The sequence below is a fragment of the Chiloscyllium punctatum genome, chromosome 4 (assembly GCF_047496795.1).
Source record: "Chiloscyllium punctatum isolate Juve2018m chromosome 4, sChiPun1.3, whole genome shotgun sequence".
Classification (NCBI taxonomy): domain Eukaryota; kingdom Metazoa; phylum Chordata; class Chondrichthyes; order Orectolobiformes; family Hemiscylliidae; genus Chiloscyllium; species Chiloscyllium punctatum.
The window spans coordinates 87,205,273-87,233,267 of record NC_092742.1 but is presented as its reverse complement, the minus strand read 5'-3'; the positions used below and the strand labels follow the sequence as shown (position 1 = coordinate 87,233,267).

The 27,995-nt window shown below is 44.3% G+C and overlaps 1 protein-coding gene across 1 annotated transcript in view; it reads right to left on the bottom strand.

The window, feature by feature from the left end:
- The window catches only part of LOC140476503 (C-type lectin domain family 18 member A-like), a 41,113-nt gene that overhangs the window by 3,197 nt on the left and 9,921 nt on the right, over positions 1-27,995 (bottom strand). Inside the window, exons 3-9 of the mRNA XM_072569238.1 lie at positions 14,690-14,932; positions 12,747-12,844; positions 9,634-9,755; positions 6,250-6,357; positions 5,184-5,276; positions 947-1,053; positions 157-286 (exon numbers count right to left, since the gene is read on the bottom strand). Coding sequence (XP_072425339.1) covers positions 157-286; positions 947-1,053; positions 5,184-5,276; positions 6,250-6,357; positions 9,634-9,755; positions 12,747-12,844; positions 14,690-14,932 — 901 coding nt within the window. The remainder of the gene's footprint in view (positions 1-156; positions 287-946; positions 1,054-5,183; positions 5,277-6,249; positions 6,358-9,633; positions 9,756-12,746; positions 12,845-14,689; positions 14,933-27,995) is intronic.

The following is a 27,995-nucleotide window of genomic DNA, read 5'->3' as shown; positions in this document are numbered from 1 at the left end:
CCCCCCTCCTCCAGCACCCTGTGTATTTCTCCTAATGTTAATCCAGGTCCCTCACGCTAGGGAGTAGAGTGACTATAACTCACTGAGAGTGAAGTGAAGCCAACACAAAGATTATTAATGGATAGAGAATGTTATGGATTAAACACAACAGCTCACCGATCCAGAAGTTGCGAGTTTCAAAGTCTGGGTCAGTCACCTCATTTGTAGTCTCTAACTGGCTAAGGTAAAAAGCCAAAATATCTTGCACCTTCTGGTTTTTAATTTGTGCTAAAATCCCACCTCGCTCCTGAAGAAAAACAATGAGAATAAAGATTAATCCACAAAGATGTCACAGCAAATAAGTCAGACTTGGAACACTGCTGCTGAAATTGACTGGTTTTTCTAATCTGTATATCTGACTCACTCGTCTGAGAATCTATTCTCTTTACAAATAATGTGTGTTCACTCTTGGCTTCAATTTTCCTTTTGAGCATGCAAGCTGATGGATGCCATGTAACTTTCATGCCATCTATTCCATGGCACTATGGTTCAGCTTAAATATATAGTAATGCTCCCTGTCATACAGAATCCCTACATTGGGGAAGCAGGCCATTCAACTCATTGCATCCACACCAATGTTCCAAATAGCATCCCCAAACCCACCTCCTATCCCTGTGACCCTAAATTTCCTATGGCTAATCCACCTAGCCTCCATATCCATGCACATTATGGTCAATTTAGCATGGCTAGTCCACCCAACCTGCACATCTTTGGACTGTAGGAGGAAACTGGAGCATCCAGATGAAACCCATGCAGAACATGAAAACTCTGGGCAGACCGAGGGTAGGATTGAACCCAGGTCCTTGGTGCTGTGAGGCAGTAGTGCTAACCACTGAGCCACCGTGGCACCTAGAATTGGAAGCCTGAGAAACTTCAAAGGCAAGGCCTGCCTGGTTTGTTCTGTTACCTGACATTTGCTCTTGGCTCCATAATATGTGTCGGCTTCAGGAGAGACCATAAAGCAATCCCCATCAATCTGGATATCACAGGTATGAAATGGAAACTCCATCTTTTCTGGGAACGAAAAGTCACGCAAGAGTTAGGAGTTAGAACAGCCACCGGGAAAGAGCAAGGCTGAGTCATACAGTTCTTTCGAAGAGACAGCACAGCATGATGGGCCAAACAATCATCTTTGTGCCTGTATGACTGTATATGATCAGGGATCTTGGATTTTAATCACACACAACACAGAACCAAAGAACGTGTGAAAATGCATTGCCCTCACCATCAGAAAACAGGGATCATATACTAGGACATATCTCTTTATCGATCTGCTAGACAGCTCCTTAGATCCTAATAACCTTCCAGTTCAACTGTTTCTTGTTAAAATTGCGCCTTTCCCAAATGGGTTAACTTTTCACGTTAGGTTTGTCAGAAGAAACTTTTACAAAGATCTTTTGCAGAGTCAAGACAGGTATGATTTGGCAATGACCTTCTGATCATGACATTATTTCCAGCACAGGAGGAGGCCATCTGGTCCACTGAACCCCTGCTAGCTTCTCATGAAACAATTCCCCAGGCCCACTCCTCCATCTCTCTCTCCCCAAAGCCTGTGAGATTTAATTCCCTTAAGTGTCCATCCAACTCCCTTTTGAAATCACGGACAGTTTCCAGTTGCACCACCTTCACAAATAGTAATTTCCTCGTCATTACTGCTCACTGCATAAAAAGACCATCTTGCTCAGCTTCCCACTACATCTCCTGCCCATAGCATTTAATCCAGCCCTAGATATTGGGTAAAGTGAGGGGATACAGTTCTCTTTCTGTACAGCCTCTTTCTTGCCCGTCTTCCAACAGCTGGACTGTACTTTAAGATAACAGGATCTAAATTCCAGAATGGCCTCTATTAATCTCTTTAGGAGAAAGTGAGGACTGCAGATGCTGGAGATCAGAGTTCAGAGTTTGGCGCTGGAAAAGCACAGCAGGTCAGGCAACACCTGAGGAGCAGGAAAATCGATGTTTAGGCCAAAGGCCCTTCATCCTGATGAAGGGCTTTGCCCGAAATGTCGATTCCCGTTCTCCATTAACCCCTTTGCCTTTCTTCACTCTCTATTCCATTTTGATTTGATTTGACTTATGACTGTCTCGTGTGCCGAGGTACAGTGAAAAGTATTGTCTTACATGCTTTACAGGCAGATCGTACTATACAAGCACTTCAGGGTAACAGAACAGAGTTTAGGATACAGTGTTGCAGCTGCCAAGAAGGTGCAGAGAGAGATTATCATTAAAGAGGTCTATTCAAAAGTTTGATCACAGGAGGGAAGAAGGTGTTCTTAAACGTATTTGTATGTATATATAAATGTTTTCATCTTCTGTCCAATGGAAGAGGATGGAAGGAAGTGTAGTTGAGGTGGGAGGGGTCTTTGATTATGTTGGTTGCTTTCCCAAAGCAGTAGGGAGTATAGATGGACTCAAGGGCCGGGAGGCTGGTTTGCATGATTGATTCCTCAAGATGCACCTCTCGGGCTGAGCTTCCAGGCCCCTTCCCTGATATCCTTTATTGTCAAAAACACATTTGTGGTATAATTTGGGATGTGTTAGCACTGTAAAGTTGGTACATAAATGCAAATTGTTGTTGTTTTCTATAAAGTTCCAATCTGTTTCCAAATGCTTTTGAATAGATATTGGCTGATGCCAATGATTAGCCAACAGGGTAGGAAACAAATTGCGCTCAGAAAGCTATTTAGTATCACAATGATTGGAAGTTCTCTTTGAGCATGCTCTCTACAGGCAGATTTATACACTGCCTTCAGGGCTCTTGTAGTGCAGTGGTAGTGTCCTACCTTTGGGATAGGAGACCAGAGATAACGTCCCATCTGCTCCACAGGTACGCCATGAGTTGTTTGAACTGGTTGATGAAAACTATCTAAAAATATGCATTGCCTGAGCTCAACTGAAGCTGTAGTCACTATTGCTCTCTGAGAGCCTCTACTGGCAACTAACTGATACTGCAATGGAACAGCACAATGGGGATTTGCTGGCTGTTGAGTGGAAACTGCATATCTTTGTCTGCAGTCCACAGGAAGCTCCTCATTTCAATCTTTGGTCTCGGTAGCTCTGTAGTTGCCGACGTGTCAGAAGCATGTACAGCTTCTTCCTCAAGACGGTCAAAATATTGGTCTGAATCTTCTGATGCCAAAAACAAATGCCAAGTACAAACAGCCAGAGGGATGCCCTGAATTTGCACACGTGCAGGTTTTACCTTAAATTACCTTAAAAACACTTAAATTCTGACTGGCAGAATTACAGTTCCCAGGGTCTTTGGCGAATATATCCAACAGTGACATTGACATCACGGTGTCAGGATTCAAAACGTATCCAGAAACCCACCCCAGGATTTGCATACCTGCCGTTGGTCACAGGTAGAATATCTGGGTTGGCAAAGCCTAACAGTGGGAAGACCTAACCATTGACCTTTTTCCAAATATCTCTCATGCGCCTGTCTCGATGGGCGACTCAAATATTGGTGTTTCAGCTTTCCGTCGGGAAGAAAATGACATTGCATCTACGGTCCTCAAAACTTTCCCACCTCTGTGGTTTTCCTCACCTCTTGCGCACTGAAAATTAATTAGCAGAGAATGATTGACACAATTGGTCACCAACTCAACGACCATTGAACCAGCTGCCATCAGGTTGGTAGAGAACAGGATGGATGCTGAGCCTGTTCTCCTGCAGACATTTCAACATTCCTATCCTCCTCAGCAACGACAACAGCAAAATCAATCTCCACCTAAGTTCAACATCATTTATTTAATTTTATCCTTTCAGGACAACCCACATTTCTCATTCATTGAGAGGACGAGTTGTTTAAATTGTATAAGCGCTGAGGACTGAACAACCAGTTCAGATGGACAGTCAGTGAATTTAATGAGCATTAGAATTTGGAGTCCAGGCAATGTAAGCAGGTACCTTCCTGCAATGACTTACTGACTGCTTGACAATACAGTATGAAAGCATGAATGATCAATTTGTCAGCTCATTTTCAATTCAGACAATTCCCTTCTAGGCCTGCCCCAAACTTCGACTCTTCTTAATAAACGTTAAAGAAGTTACACAGCTCCTGATGAGGGGCTAACTCAAACAAAAATAAAAACAGCAATCAAACAGTCAATGGAAATATACAAGATTGCAATGAAAGTGTTTCAAATTGTAACGTCACCTCCACTGGTGATGATGCACCTCAGCCCCTTCTTCACCAATGTCGGAGCTTAATTGACACCTAATCAGTACCTTCAGTAGTCCATATCCCTAATTTCCAACCGTAATCCTAACCCGTAATCCTAACATTAAACCTAGCCTTACTTACTTTGTCAGCCTTCCACCTCACAAGATAATGGCTTGCGTTAGAATGCTCAACTCTTTGTCAAGTGTGACCTGGTGTGGCTCAGGGAGCCCAATCTGACCCAGCTGTGAGTGGAGAAGCTCCGCTTTTCTCTGGGCCCTCTTCTCAACCAGTTTAGGGTTTCATTTTTCTTCATTTTTTCCAATGCCCTACCAAACAGTCAATCTCCAGAGGTCATGCCCATCAGCGATGTCTCCTAGTGTCAGTGCTGATGTCTGCCAGCGTTATATTTTGCTTGCTGTATCCTTGTGGCAGAGGGACGTCATTCCTTACTCAGTTCACTGTACAGAAGTTTTTGGCTACACAGCTGGTTGGGCCCAATAGGGATAACATTGGCTTAGTAATGGGGTGGCTCAATAATCTTGTCGGAAATAGCAAGACCTTGTCCTGGCAAAAGAGCTGAACATACCCTTAACTTTAACCTTAAGCTTCTATCCATCCTAATCTTCATGCCTAAACCTATTCTAAAGCCAATCCCAACTTCTAACCATGAGTATAAACCCTGTGCACAACCTTGACTATTACCTCTGAGTCTCACCTTTAAACTTAGTTTTGAGTCATTGCAATGAGGAGAATCAATCTATGAAAACTTGCCACACTCTGCAACTGTCTCTGTGTCCTTGGCTTTCATATGAATCTGTTGTCACTCACCTCCCTTTTATTATATAAAAAAAGTACTTTACTCCTAAAAAATATCTTTGTATACATACATAGTCACTAAAGCAGTTCAATTCTGTACAGTCATTGCACATGGGGAACAAACAAACATTGGAGTTTGACTTTCCTGCCCATTGTCACTCACCCCCACACAGGGCACCTCCATATCCGACATTGCACATGCAGGAGCACTCTTCTTCTCTATACTTCCCATGAATGCATTGCACACTGCACCTGACTGGAAAAAAGGACAGGCAGTTTCACAAAGAAAGACAATATTTAATCTCTTCACAGCTCAATTTGTCCCCGTTACACCACAGAATCCAAGCTCGATAGAATCCCTACATTGTGGAAGCAGGCCGTTGGGCCCATCGAGTCCACACTGTCCCTTCAAAGAGCATCCCCCTCCACTTCCACCCACCCCCATAGCCCTCCATGTCCCATGGCCTATCCATTTACCCTGCATATCCCTGGACACTATTGGAAATTTAGTATGGCCAATCCACCCTAACCTGCACATCTTTGGATTGTGGGAGGAAACCGGAGCACCCGGAGGAAACTCACGCAGGCACGGGGAGAATGTGCAAACTCCACACAGACAATTGGCCGAGGGTGGAATTGAACCCAGGTCCCTGGCACTGTGAGGCAGTGATGCTAACCACTGAGCCACCGTGCAACTCCATGTGGGATTCAGATACGTCGGAATCGTATAATTATTCACATCTCCAAGCAATAGCCTAAGCATTTGCAACCAGCTCCAAAGTGGCTCAGTGGGCAGTGCTCTTTCCTCTCAATCAGGAAAACTGTAGTTAAATTCCCACTCCAGAAAGCAAGATCCAGACTGGTATTCTCAGTGAAGTATTGAGTACGTGTTGCAACATGGGGTGCTTCCTGTTCAACAAGCTGTTGAATTGGGACTACTCTTGTCCTGTCAGGTGGGTATGAAAGTTCCCAAAGCAATATTTGAGAAGAGTACGGCAGGTGTCCTAGACAATATTTAACCTTCGTCCAACAATACATGAGGTGGCTGATATCATATTGCCGTTTGCAAATGGTCTGTTGTGTTTCCTATATTATATCAGTGACCCCATTTTGCACTTCATTGGCTGCCAGGTACTTTGAGATGTCCTGAGATAGGAAGAAAGCAGTCAGCATACGTTTGACAGTCCAAGGCGGGTAATGGACCCCAGTTCCTCATTCCTTGCACGTACCTTGGCAGTACCTCCCAGTGAATCCTGGCAAACACTCACATCGACACGAGCTCACATTCAGCTGGCCTCTATTACTGCAGCTCATCCGACACGGGTTCCTGGGAACCTCTGGAAGGAAAGGCTTGCATTGATACAGTGTCAGTGCACAGCAGGATCCCAAACATAGAAATGTGCCAACAACTTGATAGTCTCTTTTAGTGGCGCTGGTTGAGGGATAAAAGTCGATTGGTTGCGGGGGAGCTCTTTGCCAATTGGGTATGTGGGATCATTTGCTACCAATTGAAAAGACTTTGTTTAACTCACAGCATTTGTGGGAGTGTAGGGCTTAAAGGGGTGAAACTCACCCACAATGGTCTGACTCAGGAATGAAAGTGCTCTCATTGACTTATGGCCGACATTTAAGGCATCTAAGCAAGGAGATTCTAAGGAGAGAGAAGGTAAATGGATATTTCTCTGGCATTAGGTTGGGAAGGTCTGGTGGAATCCAGTTGGTGGAGGATGGAAAATCACGGTGTGAGTTGTCCCACCATTTCTCAGCTTCCAACACTGAGCCAGTCCAACCAGAGAGCTGTACTCACTCATAATCTCCTGCCAAACAGTGGAGATTCAGCCTGTTTGAACTTATCAAATGCACAAGTGAAATTGTGTGGGATGTCTCCTAGCTTAAAACTGTTAAGTGTGACAAGTGAAAACATCATGCCTGAGGGTGGAAATTTCAAGCAGATTTGACTACTGAGGTGGGTAGCTCAAGTAGAGAAATTTCCAGACATGCCAGACTCACCTCAGTCAAAAGTAACACAAAACATGCAATTTTTCATTTGGATCGAGTCAGACCCATTCAAGCAGAGAGTAGGTGTCTATGGGGTGGGGCAGGTTATGAAACAAGGTGTTAGAAGACCTACCTCTGTTCTCTACAATCTTGTCCCAATTGTCTTAGGCCATGTTAGGTCCTTCAGCCCTCACTTCTCCATGACCCATACTCTCCATCCCAACTCAATGTTAACTCATGCTCCACAACCCACAATTGACATTGCCCTCCATTTCATCCACATCACTTCCTTAGCCTCTCAATCAGATCCCACCGTTAGCTCAAGAGCAATATAGAGATGAAAAAAATATTCTAGCAATCCTAATACAGCTCTCACTTCCACTCTCTAGGTACTAAAAAGGACTCAAATTCATATAACATCTTCAAAGCTGCTAAATCTCCTTAAGTGATTACTTGCTTAAAAACAACAAACTTCTATTCAGACCCACCTAATCCTTTAATAGTCTATTCAAATTGTCAATCAAACTATGAACTCAGAACACTCTGCTGAAGTAACTGAAGATTTTGAAACTTAGCAAAGCAACCAATAATGACATAATTATATCCCTTGGGGTAAAATCAACAAAGATCTTTAATGTATCTGCACAATCAAATGTTATGCTTTTTATAACCGAGCCAGTCATTAAAGTAGCAGAGGGATTTAAAAAATAAATTTCACACTGACAGCTATAGCCTATTCTCTTCAATTTAAAGCATAGGGAATTTAAAATACTTTGGACTATGCTGGTCAGTTCTTCAAAAGTGTTTGCACCTAGTCCATATATTCATGAATCTCACACTATAGGGTAATGCCCTCAGCACTGAGTGTAAGTGACCCTTCTCAGTGAATCACACCTACCCAGTTGCTGGATCAGAAATGGGTGCAAGTTCAGTATCTGGGTCCTGCCTACCATTCTGTGCAGTTTGCCTGACTCTGAAAATCCGGCCTTTACATTTACCAAGCAATGAGCAACGACTGCAAGTTTAAGGAATGTTGAATGAAGACTTTCAACTGTAGGCAGACCTAGAAATTATTGTTGTTCATAAGGATTAAGGACTTTGTTCTTTTCTGAACCTTTAATAGTCTATGTAAGCTGGGCAAAAGTGAGGACTGCAGATGCTGGAGATGAGAGTTGAGAGTGTGGTGCTGGAAAAGCAGAGCAGGTCGGGCAGCGTCTGAGAAGCAGGAGAGTCGATGTTTCGGGCAAAGGTCCTTCATCAGGAATGAGACTGTGAGCTGAGGGGGTGGAGAGATAAATGGGAGGGGGGTGGCGCTGGGGGGGGAAGGTCGACAAGACTGCAATAGGTAGATGGAGGTGGGGGTAATGGTGATAGGTCAGAGAGGGGAGTGGAGCGGAGAGGTGCGAAGGAAGCTGAACAGTTTATGTAAGCTGTCAATCACACCATAACTTAGAACATTCTGTTGAAACAACTCGAGATTTTCAAACTTCCAATCTTCCACCCGACCATAACAAACAGGTTTGGTCCTGTATTAGTCTCACTATGCACTCACTTTTAAGGGTAAAAAAAACCTATTCATGAGCTGCTGAGTGGCATGAGTTCATTTCTGACGGCCTCTGATAACTTCTCGAAATATTTAGAACACATTGGCCATTGCATTTCTGAAGATATCACCCGCGTATCCATCACTTTACACTGAACCTACATCACTTTACACTGAACCTCCATCACTTTACACTGAACCTACATCACTTTACACTGAACCTCCATCACTTTACACTGAACCTCCATCACTTTACACTGAACCTCCATCACTTTACACTGAACCTACATCACTTTACACTGAACCTCCATCACTTTACACTGAACCTCCATCACTTTACACTGAACCTACATCACTTTACACTGAACCTCCATCACTTTACACTGAACCTCCATCACTTTACACTGAACCTCCATCACTTTACACTGAACCTCCATCACTTTACACTGAACCTCCATCACTTTACACTGAACCTACATCACTTTACACTGAACCTCCATCACTTTACACTGAACCTCCATCACTTTACACTGAACCTACATCACTTTACACTGAACCTACATCACTTTACACTGAACCTCCATCACTTTACACTGAACCTCCATCACTTTACACTGAACCTCCATCACTTTACACTGAACCTACATCACTTTACACTGAACCTCCATCACTTTACACTGAACCTCCATCACTTTACACTGAACCTCCATCACTTTACACTGAACCTACATCACTTTACACTGAACCTACATCACTTTACACTGAACCTCCATCACTTTACACTGAACCTCCATCACTTTACACTGAACCTACATCACTTTACACTGAACCTCCATCACTTTACACTGAACCTCCATCACTTTACACTGAACCTCCATCACTTTACACTGAACCTACATCAGACAAAACAAAATGTCTGTATAAGTAGGTTTGTAATGGTAGAGTTGATGCCAATCTGTGGTTGGGTAATAACAAAGCCTTTACAGAGAGATTTGTCTTAACGGAGGATTGTTACACACAGTGTCAATGGTTTGGTATATAAGAAAATCACTGACTCACTGCAGCTACTCACCGCACAGTCCACCACGGTGATCCCAAGATTTAAAGCAACCTGACATGCGAGAGGTGCAGAGGGAGCATGAAGCCCCTTCCTTATAAGGAATGATGGTTCTTCCATTGATTTCCCAGTTGCCTCTGAAATGCAAACAACGAGGCATGAGAATGGACCCCATGCATCCAGACCTGATCTGCACAGTGCGGAACTGAAGCTGGGGCAAGGGGTGGAGCCGCACTCTTACACGGCCCTTTTATACTGTGGTAATACAGCCTGCTGCTGTCCCTACTGCCATTGAGGGGAGAACATCATCTCATCAATCTGACACCTTTACCACCAAGGTCCACTAACCTGGGGTGTCAGTGCTGCAGAATCTACAAACTCAGTGATATAATTGGCGATCATAGAGATTCCTAGGTATCTATATATTAAAGATACAAGAACTATGGGGATTGTTCAGGAAAATAGCATTGAGGCAGAAGATAGAACATGATCCAGATGCATGGTCAAGTGGGCTCAGAGGTCAAATCACCTACTCCTCTTTCTCCAGTTCCTTCATGACTCTGTTGATTGCTTTCTAAGTCAGGCCAGACGTGAACAGAAAGGAATTTGGTTTGCAGGAACTGCCCAGGAAGTGCTTGGAGAGCTCCTGTAATTGCATAATGATCTGACAGAGAATGGAGGAATTGCTGTCCACGTACCAACTCAGTCACTCCACCCAGGAGGAGGAGGGTATGTGGGCAGAAGTCACTTGTTTTGAAGCTCCATTTTCTTTCTCTCTCAGGATTTGCATTCAAGGATTTCCAGTGGGGATTGATCTTGATTCCCCAATTCTGTACAGTTCTAAATAGGATACCTCAAACTGTTAACATCATGGGTAAGCAGGGATGAACGAACTCTCCTTCTTTATTCACTGACTCCCTAGGTTGGTTAAAAAGGTTAATTAAAAAAAAAAGAGTCCTCCCCTTCAAACATCTTTCTTCCACAACCATCTTGACTTATACTTTGAAATGGGGCCAGTTAAACCAGACTTCCTTGAGCCTGCAACCATCTAGTCTGCATGAACAATTCAGAGGCTGATCTGAATGCCTGTTCTTTTTTTACTATTACCCTTTAGATTCACCTCTTGTTTCTAATCTGTGTGTCTATGTGTTGAGTCAGTATTTCTTCTTCTGGTTAGTAATTAGTAAACCCACTCTACCACCACTCTATCCATTTCATCTTTCTCACTTTCCACCATTTGCCATCTCTTTTAAAATTTTGAGGTTTTCTGGCTTTAGGTAAATTTCTAACTGTAAGTGCCACACCAAATCTTTAACTGCATGAAGAACAGGACATTCAAATCCTCAAAAGTAATTCTGCTAGGAATACTGTGACATCCAATGAGAGTATTTCTGTACCGTAGCAAATCAAATCCATGAAAGACTGCAGTATCTTTCCTTCTTTTTTCCAAACTGATAATTACCTACTTGGGTTAGTGTGGACTTGTTGGGCCAAATAGCCTGTTTCCACAGTGTATGATTCTAATTCTGGATGAGCCCCTAATTTGTTACAACAGATCATTGACGATCTATGACCAGACTTCAGGTGACGTTCTCCAATTAACTACAACTCTAAATGAGGAACCCCAAACTGGCTTCTCATCTTTATTCACCCATCTCGTCAATTGGTTGCATTAAAAAAAAATCCCTTGCCTTGTTTGTACCTTTCTCCCTCACCATAGTCATAGTCATAGAGTCATGGAGATGTACAGCACAGAAACATACCCATTCAGTCCAACCCGTCCATGCCAACCAGATATCCAAACCTAATCTTGTCCCATTTATCAGCATTTGGCTATATCTCTCTAAACCCTTCCTAATCATGTACCCATCCAGATGCCTTTAAATGTTGTAATAGTACCAGCCTCCACCACTTCCTTTAATGAGCTTACGCTTTAAAAAGAGCTAATTTAACTTGGCTTCGCTGAAATAACAAAAAGTGTGTGTTTATTAATTATTATATGTGGTAAAAAATGCTAATGCAGCACACACATATGCAGATCCAAAGTAAGAGGGGAGTCCAAAAGAAATAGCTAAAAGGAAAAAGACACTGATCAGTTACTGAATTGTTCATGAAGAGCAGGTAGTTGAACATTATGGCTGTTGCAGTGTAAGTTACCAATAGCACTGACATTGGTTGGTGAACAATTGGTCTCATGGTACTTGGTTTTGCAGATTGGTTGAGCTTCTGTAGTTCTGCTGCATTTCAATCCTGACTGAGCTGTAGCATTCAAGATGATATTCCTTTGCTGTCCTTTGTTCTTTTTAATCGGTTTGCTGTGGTCAAAGTTACAGAGAGTCTTTGCCTGCAACATAAGGGTAACTAGGAGATAGTGCTTGAACTAACATGCTTACATCTAGTCTGGTACACACAGTAGTGTTTAGTCCCACTAGCTCACTCCAGCAGAATTGAAACTGGCTTTTTAATCCTTTTTGTATATTCCTGGATGGCAAAACAAAACTTGAATCGCTACAAAGAGAGGGGAGATAGTCCATCCCCTCATTCGTTCTTGCTAAGTCCCTCCTTGTTTGAAGTTTCCCTGAGAATTTACAAGTGTGCCATTTGATTAGCTTCACACAGGATTTTGCCAGTCACTGAATTTTCCTGTCGCAGCCCTCCTTTTAAACACACGTTTTGAAATTAAAAGGAAAAGCTGTCTAAAATACTTTAGTGTTATGACTGATCATCATAAAATCTTCTAAGTCAAAGGCAAGAATGCAATTGCTAAGCCACAACCAACACCTTTGACATCTCATCGCTTCTAACAAAAAAAACATTAAGATGTCAATGAAACTGGATATGAGGAAACAGAGTAAATGTAAATAGACATTATTTTGAAAAACAAACTTTGAAATCTTTTTTTTATTTAAAAGATTGGACCTGGAAAAAAGGTTGAGACCAAAAGAATAGAATGATTCAATTGGGTGATGAAGAGTCCATTCCATTTTGGAAAGGTGCAGTTTTAGCAGGAAGGACTTTTCAGGCACCCAAGTGGCAGATGGGCCATTGCTGTGAGGGACCTATGTGATTTCAACGTGTAGAACATGCCTAACTAGAGTACGGTAACTGTACCATTAATAGGGTCTTACCCTGGTGAATAAGCACAGATAACGATGTCCATCCATTCTCCATTCTGAAAACACAAGTGCTTCCCACATCCCACTTTGCTGGTGGTCGCCCAGACAAGCTGTTAAAAAACAGACCAGCAAGAGCATTAAGGTTTGCTCCTCCTTTCACTTGCCTCCCACGAGCTGGATTCTTGACTGTTGTCTGTAACTGGGATTGAGCAGACCTTAAAGGCAGGGCAGAAGGTGAAGAGCACAGGACAGAACCAAAGGCCCAAAGAGTGGCACTGGGGAAGGGCAGAGGAAAGGACAGGGGGAGGATTAGCTCAGGACAGGATATTAATTGTTTGTTAATTGCATTTAGTTGTATGCAGGTGGTAGGTCTTGGCCTGTGCATTCACTTCAGCCCTTACCAGTAGACACACACTACAGAGGAAGTGGGGAGGCTGCAGAAGGATCTAGACAGTTTGGGAGAGTGGTCCGGGAAATGACTGATGAAGTTCAATGTGAGCAAATGTGAGGTCTTGCGCTTTGGAAAAAAGAATACAAGCATGGACTACTTTCTAAACGGTGAGAAAATTAATAAAGCCAAAGTACAAAGGGATCTGGGAGTGCTCGTCAAGGAGTCTCTAAAGGTAAACATGCAGGTTGAATCCGTGATTAAGAAAGCGAATGCAATGTTGTCATTTATCTCAAGAGGGTTGGAATATAAAAGCAGTGATGTGCTCCTGAGCCTTTATAAAGCTCTGGTTAGGCCCCATTTGGAGTACTGTGTCCAGTTTTGGGCCCCACATCTCAGGAGGGACATACTGGCACTGGAGCGTGTCCAGCGGAGATTCACACGGATGATCCCTGGAATGGTAGGTCTAACATATGAGGAACGGCTGAGGATCTTGGGATTGTACTCATTGGAGTTGAGAAGGTTAAGGGGAGATCTAATAGAAACTTACAAGATAATACATGGCTTGGAAAGGGTGGATGCTGGGAAATTGTTTCTGTTAGGCGGGGAGACTAGGACCCGTGGGCACAGCCTTAAAATTAGAGGGGGTCAATTCAGAACAGAAATGCGGAGACATTTCTTCAGCCAGAGAGTGGTGGGCCTGTGGAATTCATTGCCGCAGAGTGCAGTGGAAGCCGGGACGTTAAATGTCTTCAAGGCAGAGATTGATAAATTCTTGATGTCACAAGGAATTAAGGGCTACGGGGAGAATGCGGGTAAGTGGGGTTGAAGTGCCCACAGCCATGATTAAATGGCGGAGTGGACTCGATGGGCCGAATGGCCTGACTTCCACTCTTACGTCTTATGGTCTTAAGTAGATGTTTAGTAGTTGGATGGGAGACTGCCTGGCAATACCGGGTGCAGTAAGAGGCTACTCACGTCACCTCTCTCCAGTTTCCTTCTAAAAGGGCTCTTATGATTGAGTGTAGTAAACCTACCTTAAAGGTAGGAGGCCTGGGTTCAGGTCACACCTGCTCCAGGGCCGTGTCATAACATCTCTGAACTGATTGATTTAAAGACAAAACTTGTGATTATTTGTATTACGAGGTGTATGCTTGCAATGTGCAATTCTGTAAATAAATACAGAAAGAGATTAGCTCCAATCTTATCTTTCACTCACTGGAATACAGGGTGTAGCATAAGGCAAGGTAGGACATAACCCAGGCTGGTGAATGGCACAGAACAGGAGGTGGTGGTATGTACGAGCACACTTAGCACTAAACAAGTTGGAGAAAGTGAGGACTGCAGATGCTGCAGGTCAGAGTCAAACAGTATGTGCTTGTCTAGTGCCACACTTTTTGACACTAAGCAAGTTGTGTTCCATTGTATGTACCTACAGTGTGACAAGGGCCAGAGATTTTTCTAAAAAAAAAGATCAGCCAATTAACTTAAGATGGACAGTAAAACACACGGTAATTGGATGACCTTGTGTCAGTGGAGCCAGTTTGTTCAGTTTGGGCACACCAACCTGAGTGTAATGCTGGCAGGAGGTATTGTATTTGCACTGTCCCGTGTGGTAGTGATAATTCTGAGCCTCCCGAAACCACAGGTCAACGATTTCAGAGACAGACAACGTCCCAACCGGTGAGGAATGGTAATTCCAGCCGATCTCCTCCTCCTCTTCTCTCTGAGCCCACGGTTCTTGGTGATTCCTACGGCAACTGGCGCCTGCCCGCAGCTGTGCCAGTCGGGCAAGGTTCTCACTCCATTCCTGCAAGACAGCCCAGAGGAAGAGGGTGATTACACCATTCCGGTAACCAGCAGACCCCCTGGATCATGGCTTCCACCTTTCAGATAAGACCCCTATCTGTCCTGACAGCGTTTCTCTCAAGCACTGGTTCAAAGAGCTCTATGGCGCCTCCTAGCCCATATTCATCCCTCAACCAACATCACTGAAAGAGACTCGGATCACATTGCTAATTTGTGAGAGCTTGCTGTGCGTAAAATGGCTGCCACATTTCCTACACTTTCCAAGTGAACTTCATTGGCTGAGATCGTGCAAGAATCTTGCAGAGGGTGATTCTTCTTTCAGGCCAGAGCATGTCAAAACCAGGAAGGGGGATCTTTTTTTTTTAAGCAGCCTTTGTGATTGCTCAAACAAATTCTTGAGTTTTCTATGCTGTGAGTGAGAGCTTTTTTAAAAAAAAAAATATGATTCAAAGACCTTCCATGCATTCCTCAAATATTAGCCTGTGGATCGTGTGGTTTGCAACAAAGGACCTGCCTCACGCTAACTTCTTACGGGCACTCGAGTGGCAACATGAAATATTTCGGGGTCTTTCGCCCTGACCTCTAGGTGGTGTGTACATGAGGTGGGCAGGCTATAGGTTGGATCTCCAAGCAGTCACTGCAAAGAGCCCTCAATGAGACATGAAAGCCCTGGAGGAGGAAGAACAGAGCTTGGAGACCATGAGAAAGCAACAGTGCTCCTCCAGGCCCACAAACTGTGCTGTAAAAGCAATCACCCTCTGCTTTAGAGCTTTCCTCAGGCCTGATCCTCTAGCTGCCGGGGATTAAACCTATAAGTGTTAAGCTAGTTTTGTGGGATCTTTGCTGGCACAGTGGTAGTGTCCCTACATCTGGTCCTGACAGCCTGGTATTCAAGTTCCAACTGCTCCAGAGAAGTGTCACAACATGTCTGGTTAGAATATCTACAAGTACCTGCAGACTCTTAACAAAGACTTTGCACAGGACTACAGTCACATCTTTCATATTTTGATGTGGTTACAAGAGTCCTTGGAGAGGGAGTATGCAGTGTCCACCAATAGTCTCAATGCCTTTAGTGAGAGCCAGGCAACACAGGGGTTGGAGTGCTTTATTTCTTCCTCCAACTCCATTTTAATTCCGCGCTCTCCCTCTTTCTCTACCCTCCCCTACCTCTGTTCTTGTAGCACAGCCTCAGGGGATAGTGCTTGATAATTGTTCATTTAATTAGTAACTGGGTGATTTGATGCTGGTAAATAAAAAATCCAGAGGGGTGCAATAGCATCGCTGAATAGAAAAGATAAAAAAAAAGAAAGAGAACAAGTAAAGCAAGTCTCACTGGGGCTCTTGTCGCACAATGGCAGTGACCCTACCTCTAAAGTAGCAGATCTGGGTTCAAGTCCCACCTGCACCAGCAGTGTGTAGTAACATCTCTGAACAGACTGATTAGAAAATATCTAATGCTTTTCTCATTAAAATGTTTAAATGGACACAGAATCCATGGAAGTGGATTCACTGCATCCTCTACCTCCAGTAAACTTAAAAATAGGGTGGGTTATAGAATCATAGGCTGGGGGCAGTGCAGGAAACCATTTAACTCGCTGTCTACCTGTTGACTTTCTACAAGAGCTATTAGCACACTCTAACCTATCCCTGTTATTTCTTTCACTTCAGATAATTATCCAATTCCTTTCTCAAAATCAATCTCCATCCCAATCTCAAGACACTGCATTCCAGATCCTAGCCACTCGCCGTCAAAAGTTTCTTTCTTGTGTTTCCCCCATTTTATTTTGTAAATCTAACTTGTCTGGTGATTCAGTGGTTATCACAGCTGCCTCATAGCGCCAGGCACCCGGGTTTGATTCCCGCCTCGGGCGACTGTCTACATTAAGCTTGCACAATCTCCCTGTATCTACGTGGGGTTTCCTCCAGTTGCTCCGGTTTCCTTCTACAGTCCAAAGGTGTGCAGGTTAGGTGAATTGGTCATATTTAATTGCCCATAGTGTTCAGGATGTGTAGATTAGGTGCATTCGTCAGGGGTAAATGTACAGTAATAGGGTTTCGGTGGGATACTCTGCAGAGGATTGGTGTAGACTTGTTGGGCCAAAGGGCCTGTTTCGAGACTGTAGGGATTCTATGATTCTAAGGATTCTCTGATTATTTAGCTTGCAACCGGTCCCCCAGTAGGAACAGTTTCTCTCAATCTAATCTGTCCAAAAGGTTCATGAGTTGGCACACCTCAATCAAATTACCTCTCAACCTTCACCAACCTATCCACATAACAGACGTCCGTTTGGAGCCATTCTCAAAAAATGGTTTGAACACTCTCTGCAATACTTTCACAGCCTGGCTCAATGTGCAGCTCAGAATCGGGTCCAATAGTCCAGCTGGGGCTGGACTGATGTTCTCTAATAGGTTTACAATAATTTCCTTGCTCAAGAGCTCTGTGTATCTATTTATAAAGTGCAGGATCCTGTATCCTTCAGTTTTCATTTTCTCAACCTTCTCTGCAACTTTCAATGCTTAAAGCCCAAAGAAATCCCAGTGAGAAATCAGTGTCCACTAAGCTTAGAAACTGTTCAAAAAATTTATTGAATATCAAAGGAATAGCTTTCTCTCTCTCACTCTCAGGAAACATACTTTCTGAGTTGACAAACACACAATAATATAGGTTGTTATCTTTACCAAGGTCAGGCTCTGAAGCAAGACCTTCTTATACCTGATAAGGAGATGAAGCTAGATTAAAGTGGTGCTGGAAAAGCACAGCAGGCCAGGCAGCATCCAAGGAGCAGGAAAATTGATGTTTCGGGCAAAAGCCCTTCATCAGGAATGGCTGATGAAGGGCTTTTGCCCGAAACGTCAATTTTCCTGCTCCTCGGATGCTGCCTGACCTGCTGTGCTTTTCCAGCACCACTCCAATCTCGACTCTGGTTTCCAGAATCTGCAGTCCTTGTTTTTACCAAGGAGATGAAGCTGTCTGATTAAAGGAGCAGCGCTCTGAAAGCTAGTGCTTCCAAATAAACCTTCCAAAAAACCAGGACGAAAACTTGGTGTGTTATTTTTACCTGATAAGCAGAGTTCTCATGGTCCACAAGTAAATCAATGGTCAAAGCCAAAGCAAGATAGTATGGCCTACCAAACGATGAGCCATTAGATAACTACATGGTCCTGATGGAAATGAGGGGTAATCTTAAATACCTGTCCCTTGGTAATGCACAACCGATTAAGCGACTGACTTAACACTCCCAGAATCAAGGTGTATAAATGCAGAAACAAAAACAGCAGTTGGTGGAGAAACACAGCAGGTCTGGCATCAGCTGTGCAGAGTAAGCACAAGTAACATTTCGAGTTCAGTGACCCTTCTTGACGTGGACCAGTTCTGACCTAACATGTTGGCTAATCAAGAAAACTTGGAACAGAGGACAGCTTTGTGTAATGATTTGGCCTAACACTTTGGTTCGCTCAGGTCAGCTTTGTCCATTGTTTTTTCCTGATCCAAAGCCAGTAAACATATCCGAGGAGACTGCTTCCCCAGCCGTGGAACTCAGCATCCCCCTGCTTTCCCCATCCATTCTGGGACCAGATCTTATCCAGGCAGCGTTGATGGGATGACTCTCGTGTTTTCAGGTGCCTCTTGTCCATGTTTCAGCCTGATACTGTGAAGTAGCGATCATGACCACATGGTAAGAGATGAACGTACTTCCAGTATTGATGTTGCAATCTTCAAACACTTCCTCAGGTGACCAAAGGCTAAACCAGCAGACTTCAGGCAATCTTTAAAAATCTGTGATAGACAACATCTGAGGCATTGCAATCTGTGCATGCACATTTGTCCCATTGCACACTGCTACCTCTGTGTCATTGTTCAAATTTACATATTCCAGACTGTACATCCTGTGTACTGCACTCATACAACTCAGTCCATGTGTTATCCCATGTACAATGCTTGTAATACCTGACATTCAGCCTGTGTGTCCCATGCATAAAATACACCAGTCTGTGTTTTCCTACACGTATCAGACTGGTACCAAGTTTTATATTGCTCGCAATCAGGTTGATTTTGTTTCTCTCAGGTCAAAGCTTGCCTCCGTGCGAGCAAAGTTATTAACATAATCAGAGTGTTGCCAACAAGCCAGAACACTGGATTTGCAACCACCACATTTAGTTGTGGAGCTGACACTGGAATTGAACACCCTCAGTACAAACAAACATCTCTCCCATCCAGGGATGCCTTTGAAACCAACAATGCCTCATTCTTGCTTGATTCAGGGTAAAGATTTGGTCAGATCGTTGAGAAGCTCAGAGCCACTTTTTGCCACTTTTCACTGGTTTCCATTTGCATCTTCCAACTTTGGCCACAGAACTGGCTTTCCTCTGTTCATACAATTATTCTCAGGTGCCTGACAAAGCCATGTAGACAGCTTCCTCCAAAACTCTAACATCCTTCTCTGAATTCAGGAGCTGCTGCACAGTTATTTGTTTACTCTGCTATCTTTGTGAGTTTGAACTGGGCTGTGTATCGACCATTCCTTCTCAACACCGTGTTATCCTGTCAGGGCGTGGGATTGGCAAGAATACAGCACACATCAGTGAGCTAGTAGCCTTGATATCCTGTGTTGATTTGTGCACATACCAGTTATCTTCAATGGTGTTTTATCCTATGATTCTATCAATTAAGTTTGTGTTAGGGCATGTTTGACTGCAGCAGTTTGGATTTTTATTTAATAGCCAATAGTTGATGTGTACATGAGGCACGGAAAATATTAATCATCTTTGGCCATACGTTGGAGGTCAACTTTTATATCAGATTGGCCATTATTTGAATACACACAGTTATGTTCAACCTACATCAACCGTTGGGTAAATCACATTTAGAGTATTATATGGAGTTCTGTTTGCCACATTACAGCAAATATACAGAGGCTATGGAGACCATTTACAAGGTTGATACCAGAAGTGATTCGGTATAAATATCAGGAAAGAATCAACAGGCAGGGCCACCTCTGTCCTCAAAACAGAAGGCCAAGTGTGAAACTTGAAATGGTAAGAGGGGAGCACTCAGAGGAGGGAGAGTTTCCTCTTGTGAGGAAGAGGATAACTAGAAGCCATCAATATAGGACAGTCACCAAGAAATCCAACAGGAAGTTCAGAAGAAACCTGTTTAACCAAACAATGCTAAGAATGTGGAACTCCGTACTGCAGGGAATGGTTGATAGATTTAAAGGCTGACCGAGAGGAGATGAGAGGGTTATGATGGTTTAGACTGAGATGCAAAAGGGTGGAAGGAGCTTAAATACAGCACCAACACATGACCAACTCATATTTATTTTTCTCCTTGATTATAGATGCCTAGTTCTCTAATGTTAACCCTGTTTCTCACTCGGCAGATGCTGCTTGATCTACCCAGTGCTATCCAGCATCTTCTCATTCTCATGGGCTATGAGTGAGTGGGGCAGGCTCCTGATGCAATGAGGTCCCTGTTGTCTTGACTGTGTGATCTGGTCGGTCACACCTGAGAGGGAGGGAAATGTCTCCTTCGTCAGCGAGTTTCTGCATTTATGTAGTGCCCCTCAGGACCTTGGAGCATTTCAAAGTGATTTACAGCTAGCATTTAAGTGTTGCAGCCTCTGTTGGGATGTGGAAAAAAGTGGCAGCCGATCAGTGCACAGCAAGCTCCCAGAAACAACAATTTGTCAATGAGCAGCTTTTCTGCGACGAGGGGTTGGATGAGGGATAAGATTAGATTCCCTACAGTGTGGAAACAGGCCCTTCGGCCCAACAAGTCCACACCAACCCTCTGAAGAGTAACCCACCCAGATTCATGTTCCTCTGACTAATGCACCTAACACTATGGCCTGTTCACCTGAACTGCACATCTTTGGACTGTGGGAGGAACCCACGCAGAGAATGTGCAAACTCCACACAGGCAATTGCCCAAGTCTGGAGTCGAGCCCAGGACCCTGGCGCAGTGAGGCAGCAGTGCTAACCACTGAGCCACAGTGCTGCCCTGTAAGTATTGTCCAAGGTTGGAGGGAGAACTCCTACCGGTGCCGCACACAGTCTCGGCTGTGAACACAGTACTCCGTGCAGCACTTCTCTCAGTCTTACACGAGCACCGTCAGCCTGGTTCAAGCTTGTGGCACTGAGCCCTATACAAATGACCTTCCAGCTCAGCGATGAGGGAGGACTATTGAGAGGACCATGGAGAAAGAGAACAAGGCCAGTTATTTGAATTAAAGTGGAGTCCTGAGGACAGACTGCCAAAGTGATGGGCTGTCAGGAGGTGTTCCCACAGAGGGGGTGTGTGAGATGATAGCAGCTGCAAGAGAGACAGATGTTCATTGTTTATCGGGATAGTGTTGAAGTGAGGAGTGCCTTCTCCCAGGCCAGGAAGCCACCTGTTTTATGAAAGATGTGACCCAAACTAAGGAAGGCACTGAGCGCCGTAACGTGGTTCAAAGCTCTTAACTCTTTGTGGGCCATGGAGATGTGGAGGTGGAGCGGGCTGAATACTTTCGCCAGCCTAATTCATAACACCTCCTGCCAAATATCTCCCAACATGAAACGAGACAACAGCTGGAGTCAGGGCTGAACATGAGCAGCCAAGTTATAAATACGCCAAGAGATGCATAGCTTAAAGCGCTTAACGCATGAAAGGATTACACAGCAACAAACATGAACAGAATTGCACACTTGGCTCAGCAATTAAACAAGAGAACAGAAATAATTACAAATATACCCAGTTAAATGTCAATTATGGGGCAAAATGATTCTGAGCAGCAGGAAAAACAGATCACCCTGTGGTTTCTATTCTGAGGGAACGTTGATCCCTGTAGCTGTGAGGATCACAAATATAGCATCACACGGATATTATAAGCACAGAGTTACAGTGACAGGGACAGCTGGTATACGTGTACAAACACAGAGCCCCACAAGCACATGATTCGGGACGAAACTGGGATGTGAGGTGTTTCCCGATCCGCGGTGATGTTAATTCTCAGTATGGTCCGTGTAATGCAGATGACCTTCTTGATTGTGAGGTGAGACTCCGCCTGCCCCCTCAGATACAAAAAAAGAAAACCCTGATTGAATAAAAATTGAGAGGATTCTCCTGGGTGTCCTTGGCAATGTTTATCCTTCCATCCACATTATACCTGCCCATTGCCTGTGGGACCTTGCTGTGTATCAAATTATAACAGTGATTACATTTCAAAAGCCCTTAACTGAGGGTAAAGCTGTTTTGGATTCCCTGAGGTTGTGCAAGGAAATATTTATCCATTTGAAAGCATGCACATTTATTTCATATGTATGCAGGTCAATCTGCAACCTTCTGGCCCAGCATATCCCCCACGCAAGTATTACAATCAAGCCAGGAGATCAATCCTGGTTCAATGAAGAGTGCAGGAGATAATGCAGGGAGCAACTTGAGGCATCACCTAACAATGAGATGTCAACCTGGTTAAGCTACCAGACAGGACTGCGTGTATGCCAAACAGCATAAGCAGCAAGTGATAGACAGAGCAAACCAACAGATCAGACCTAACCTCTGCAGTCCTGCCAAATCCAGTCGTGAATGGTTGTGGACAATTAAGGAATTCACTGGAGGAGGAGGCTCCACAAATATCCCCATCCTCGATGATGGGCGCGCCCAACACATCAGTGCAAAAGATAAAGCTGAAGCATTCACAGCAATCTTCAGCCAGAAGTGCTGAGTGGATGATCCATCTCAGCCTCCTCCAGTGGTTCCTGGCATCACAGATACCAGTCTTCAGGCAATTCACTCCACATGGTATCGAGAAACAGTTGGAGGCACTGGATACTGCAAAGGCAATAGGCCCTGATGACATTCCGGCAATAGTACTGAAGACTTGTGTTCTAGTACCTGACGCTCCCCGAGCCAAGCCCTTCCAGTACAATTACTGACATCTACCCGACAATATTGAAAATTGACCAGGCAAGACCTGTACACAAAAAACAGGACATATCCAACCTGGTCAATTACTTCTCCACCCGTCTATTTTTAATCATCACTAAAGTTATGGAAGGTGTCATCAACAGTGCTATCAAACAGCACTAGCTCAGCAATAACCTGCTCAGTGACTCCCAGTTTGGATTCCACCAGGGCAATTCAGCTCCTGACCTAATTACAGCCTTGGTTCAAACTTGGACAAAAGAGCTGAATTCTAGAGGTGAGGTGACAGTGACAGCCCTTGACATCAAAAGGCCACATTCGGCTGAATGTGACATCATGGAGCCCTGGCAAAACTGGAACCAATAGGTATCCATGGCAAACTCTCTGCTGGTTGGAGTCAAACTTGGCATATAGGAAGATGTTTGTAGTTGTCTCAGCTCCAAGGCACCTCTGCAGGAGTTCCTCAGGGTAGTGTCCTAGGCCCAACCACCTTCAGCTGCCTCATCAATGACCTTCCGTCCACTATAAAGTCAGAACTGGGCATGTTCGCTCATGATTGCACAATGTTCAGGACCATTCGTGACTCCTCAAATACTGAAGCAAGCTACGTTCAAATATAGAGTCTAGATTAGAGTGGTGCTGGAAAAGCACAGCAGGTCAGGCAGCATCCGAGGAGCAGGAAAATCGACATTTTGGGCAAATGCCCTTCATCAGGAATAGAGGCAGAGTGCTGCAGAGTGGAGAGATATATGAGAGGGGAGTGGGGGTGGGGAGAAAATTCCTGACCTGCTGTGCTTTTCCAGCACCACTCTAATCTAGACTCTGGTTTCCAGCATCTGCCGTCCTTGTTTTTATCTATATTCAAATATAGCAAGATCTGAACAATATCCAGACTTGGGCTGACAACTGGCAAATAACATTCATGCCACACAACTGCCAGATAATGACTGTCTCCCATTAGAGACAATCTATCCATCGCCCCATGACATTCAATGATGTTACCATTACTGAATCCATCACTATCAAAGTCCTGGGGTTACCATTGACTAGACAGTCAACTGGTCTCACCATATAAACATAATGGCTCTAACAGCAGGTTAGAGTCTGGGGATGCTGCAGCATGTAACTCACCTCCTGACTCTCCTAAGCCTGTCCACCATCTACAAGGCACAAGTCAGGAGTGTGATGGAATACTCCCCACTTGCCTTGATGGGTGGAGTTCCAACAACACTCAAGAAGATTGACACCATCCAGGACAAAGCAGCCCGCTTGACTGGCACCACATTCACAAGCATCCATTCACAGTCGTAGCAAGATGCATTTCAGAAATTCACCAAGGATTCTTAGACAGCACCTTCCAAACCCATGAACGCTTCCATTTAGAAGGACAAGAGCAGCAGATACATGAGAACACCACCACTTGCAAGACTGCCCCTAAGCCACGCACCATCCTGATTTGCAAATATATTGCCGTTCCTTCAATGTTGCTCAATCAAGATCCTGGAATTCCCTCCCTAATGGCATTGGAGGCCAACCCATAGGAGGTGGGTTGCAGCGGGTCAAGAGGCAGCTCACCACCACAGTCTCAAGGACAACAAGGGACAGGAAATCAATGCTGGCCAGCTAGCGATGCCAACGAATAGGTTAGGGGTGGAGTCAAGTCTCTGGTTCAATGCTGCCTGATGCAGCGTCGTTTTCAGTTCCAAGACCATTTCAAACTGGCCCATGAGTTAATCTAACCTTTGGTGGTCTGCCTCCCTGTGTTAATGTTGTAGCTCTTCCTGATCACAAGTCATAACCTCATCCTGGATCTTTTTTGGGTTAAAGATCAACAACACTTCCACCCTTCCTCAATCACACTGACCCACCATCAAACCAACTTTCTCTGAGGACCTCAAAGCCAATGGATGGTCTTCCCCAGCTCAGCTCCCTCCCTCATACAGCTCTTCCTTTCCTCCCTCAGCTTGCCTGCCTCTTCGGCTCACCTTTTCTGTGCTCATCATACCTTCTTCAGCTCTCCCTCCTTCCCTACCACAGCTCTCCCTCCCTCAACATTCCCTCCCTGAGCTCTCTCCCTCCACAATTAAAGACGTTTAAACTGCAAGTTCTGCTTTTTAACATTATTGACCTTGTTGACAAGCTACATTGTAAAGGCTGTGGCCCTTCACCTACATTTCCCGATCTAAAAACAATCAACTGTGTTACCGTGTCACAACAGAGTGCATAGACTATCAAACCTGAATTCACTCATAAATCAAAGACCCAAGCCATGATATAATTAACCACTGCACTGGTGAAGTTTGGCTGTTAGACTTGCTCTTCCTATCTCTCAAACCCATTAACCCTGAGAAACATATTTTGGACAGAATATTTCCAGGCTGTCTCAAGTTGCTAGCTCAACTGTGGACACAATGTTAGGCTCAGTTTAAACAGTATAAGAGGACAAATAATCTAAGGCCTTGATCATGAACAAAGAGAGCCATAGAATGCTTATTCTCCCTTCCTCTAATCACCAGCCCACTGAGCAGTGTTTACACTCCCCCTCTTCCTTCAATCAGCATATCCCAGAGCAGTGTTTATACTGTACTCTCTTATCCTCCAATCACCATCTCCCTGGACAGTGTTTACACTTCCCTCCTCCAATCACCATCTCCCTGCACAGTGTTTACACTCCCTTCCTCCAATCACTGTCTCCCTGCACAATGTTTACACTCCCTTCCTCCAATCACCATCTCCCTGGACAGTGATTTCACTCCCCTCCTCCAATCACCATCTCCCTGCACAGTGTTTACACTGCCCTCCTCCAATCACCATCTCCCTGGGCAACGTTTATACTCCTCTCCTCCAATCACCATCTCCCTGGACAGTGTTTACACTCCTCCTCCTCTAATCACCATCTCCCTGAACAGTGTTTACCCTCCCCTCCTGCAATCACCAGCTCCCAGGTCTCACCACCCCCACCCAAACCCCATTTCCCAGTGTTTCTGTCTCCCTCCCATAGCCATTCTAATCCTACACATGGTTAACTTTCAACAGACTAAACTCAATAGACTTATGGTGGGTAAGTGTATCAAGTCAGGTGGATCCAAGGCAGGTAAATGGGACTGAGATACAATTTAGGCATGGTAAAAGTGAATGGGAGAGCTGGTCTCAGAAGTTGAATGGTCACCTCCTTCTCCAGTACTCCTTGGTGGCAATAAATGCCAATCTTGCCAGTTTTGCTCACTTAGTAAGAACAAAATAAACAATAAAGTCTCTAGGACTTGCCAAAGAGTCCATGTTAAGCGTATACTCCCCATTCCAATCACGGTCGAATAAGGTTAGCCTTCCCCCGCCCCCCCACCTCCTTATTCACAAACCATGCTTGGCACTGTACAGCCTAGCAGCAAAAATATAAAACCCTGTAAATATAAAACAAGATTCAAGGTCAGATGCCCTAGTAAACTCAGACAGGGCGAGGCACTACAAACAGTAACACGAGAGAAATGGAACAATGCCCTGAGCAAAACACATTTTTCTAACTGCAGCATGTACAATCCAGACTGAAGAATAAACTAAATTCAAACAACAAAGCCCTGGATCATGGTTCGGGCTTTTCACCCACCATCATTATCCGGGGATCTCCAGGATTTGAAGTAAGAGAAATAATTCAAAGATTAAAACTGTGCAGCTTTTGTTTTTGCACTCAGTCAATATAATGGGATCCTGATGTTGCGGAAGCAGGCCATTCGGCCCATCGGGTCCACACTGACCCTCCAAAGAGCATCCCACTAGACCTACCCAACTACCCTATCCCCACAGTTCCCATGGCTAATCCACCTAGCGTACACAGCCCTGAATACTAGGGACAAGTTACCTCGTTTTTACCTACAATTTAGCATGGCCAATCCACCTAATCTTAGCAAGTAGCAATCAGGTAAAAGATTAGATAATTTGTATCAAGGAAGTTTATTGAGAGATAGATTTTGGCCAAGGCACTAGGGGGAACTTACTTGCTTTTGAGGACAGATGGTGCATTAGTCTCATTCATAAAGCAGCAACTCTGACAGTGCAGCACTCCTCCCTACTGCTGCAGAGTGTCACCTGGAGGCTGTGCATTAGAGTCTAGAGAGTCCAGACACTTTGGACTCCAACCTATAACCTTCAAGAGTTGAAGCTGCCACTCACAGAACTATGGCTGAGACCTGAAGTGGAGCCAGTGACCCTTGGTTGGTCGGTGCTGACAATGTCCCAAAAAGCATTATTTTCTCTCATTTCCCAGAAAGAAATGAAGGTGAGCTCCCCCCAGTCTGAACCTTCTTTCCCCTGAGACACGAGTAACGTTGGGCTCGGTTTTCTCAAAAACACCGACTGTTACTGGCAACTGCCAACAAGGGACTTTCTGTCAGGGTAAGAGGAGAAGTCAATATAAACACTGCAGCCACTCACCCCCCCCCCCCCCCCCCCTCCCACCACCTCCTGTCTGCCTTTATGACATGTTCTCTTTAGAATAAAGTCAAATCGTTTAAAATTTGAGGGTTTGTATTCAGAGAGGAGCTTTGGTTTATTGACTAGTGTCTCTCTCACACACACGCATGCGTACACACATATAAATCTATGGGGTGATTTTGTATTTGCAGATAAATTCTATTTTGTTCAAAAAGCTCACAATCTATAGTCAATGTGACATTTTATAAATTCCTGTGTTGGAAATAAAACCAGTCTGACTCCAGGTTGGGTTACAGCCAGACTCTACCCTTTACTGCATTGTCTGAGCCAAGATGTCACTTTCTTAATATACTGATAAAACCTTAAGTTATCTCGGGCAGTAATTCCAGGGTGTACATATTAATCAATCAAAACCTGCATCCCCATTCTAAATGATTAAAGACTTAATAGCAGGTTTGTCAAATACATCGCATCAGTTGTATGATACTTTGATTTTTATTTATAACTTCAGTGCCCTATGTATCCTGCCCCACTAGCTACCTAACAAAACAGCAGTGCTCTGAAAGCTTGTACTTTCAAATAAACCTGTTGGACTATAACCTGGTGTCGTGTGATTTTTAACTTTGTCCACCCCAGTCCAACACCAGCACCTCCACATCTTGACTAATCCAAGCAGAGTTCTAAAAGGTGGAGCCACTTTAACTTATGCGATCATCGATTGCTTGGTTGT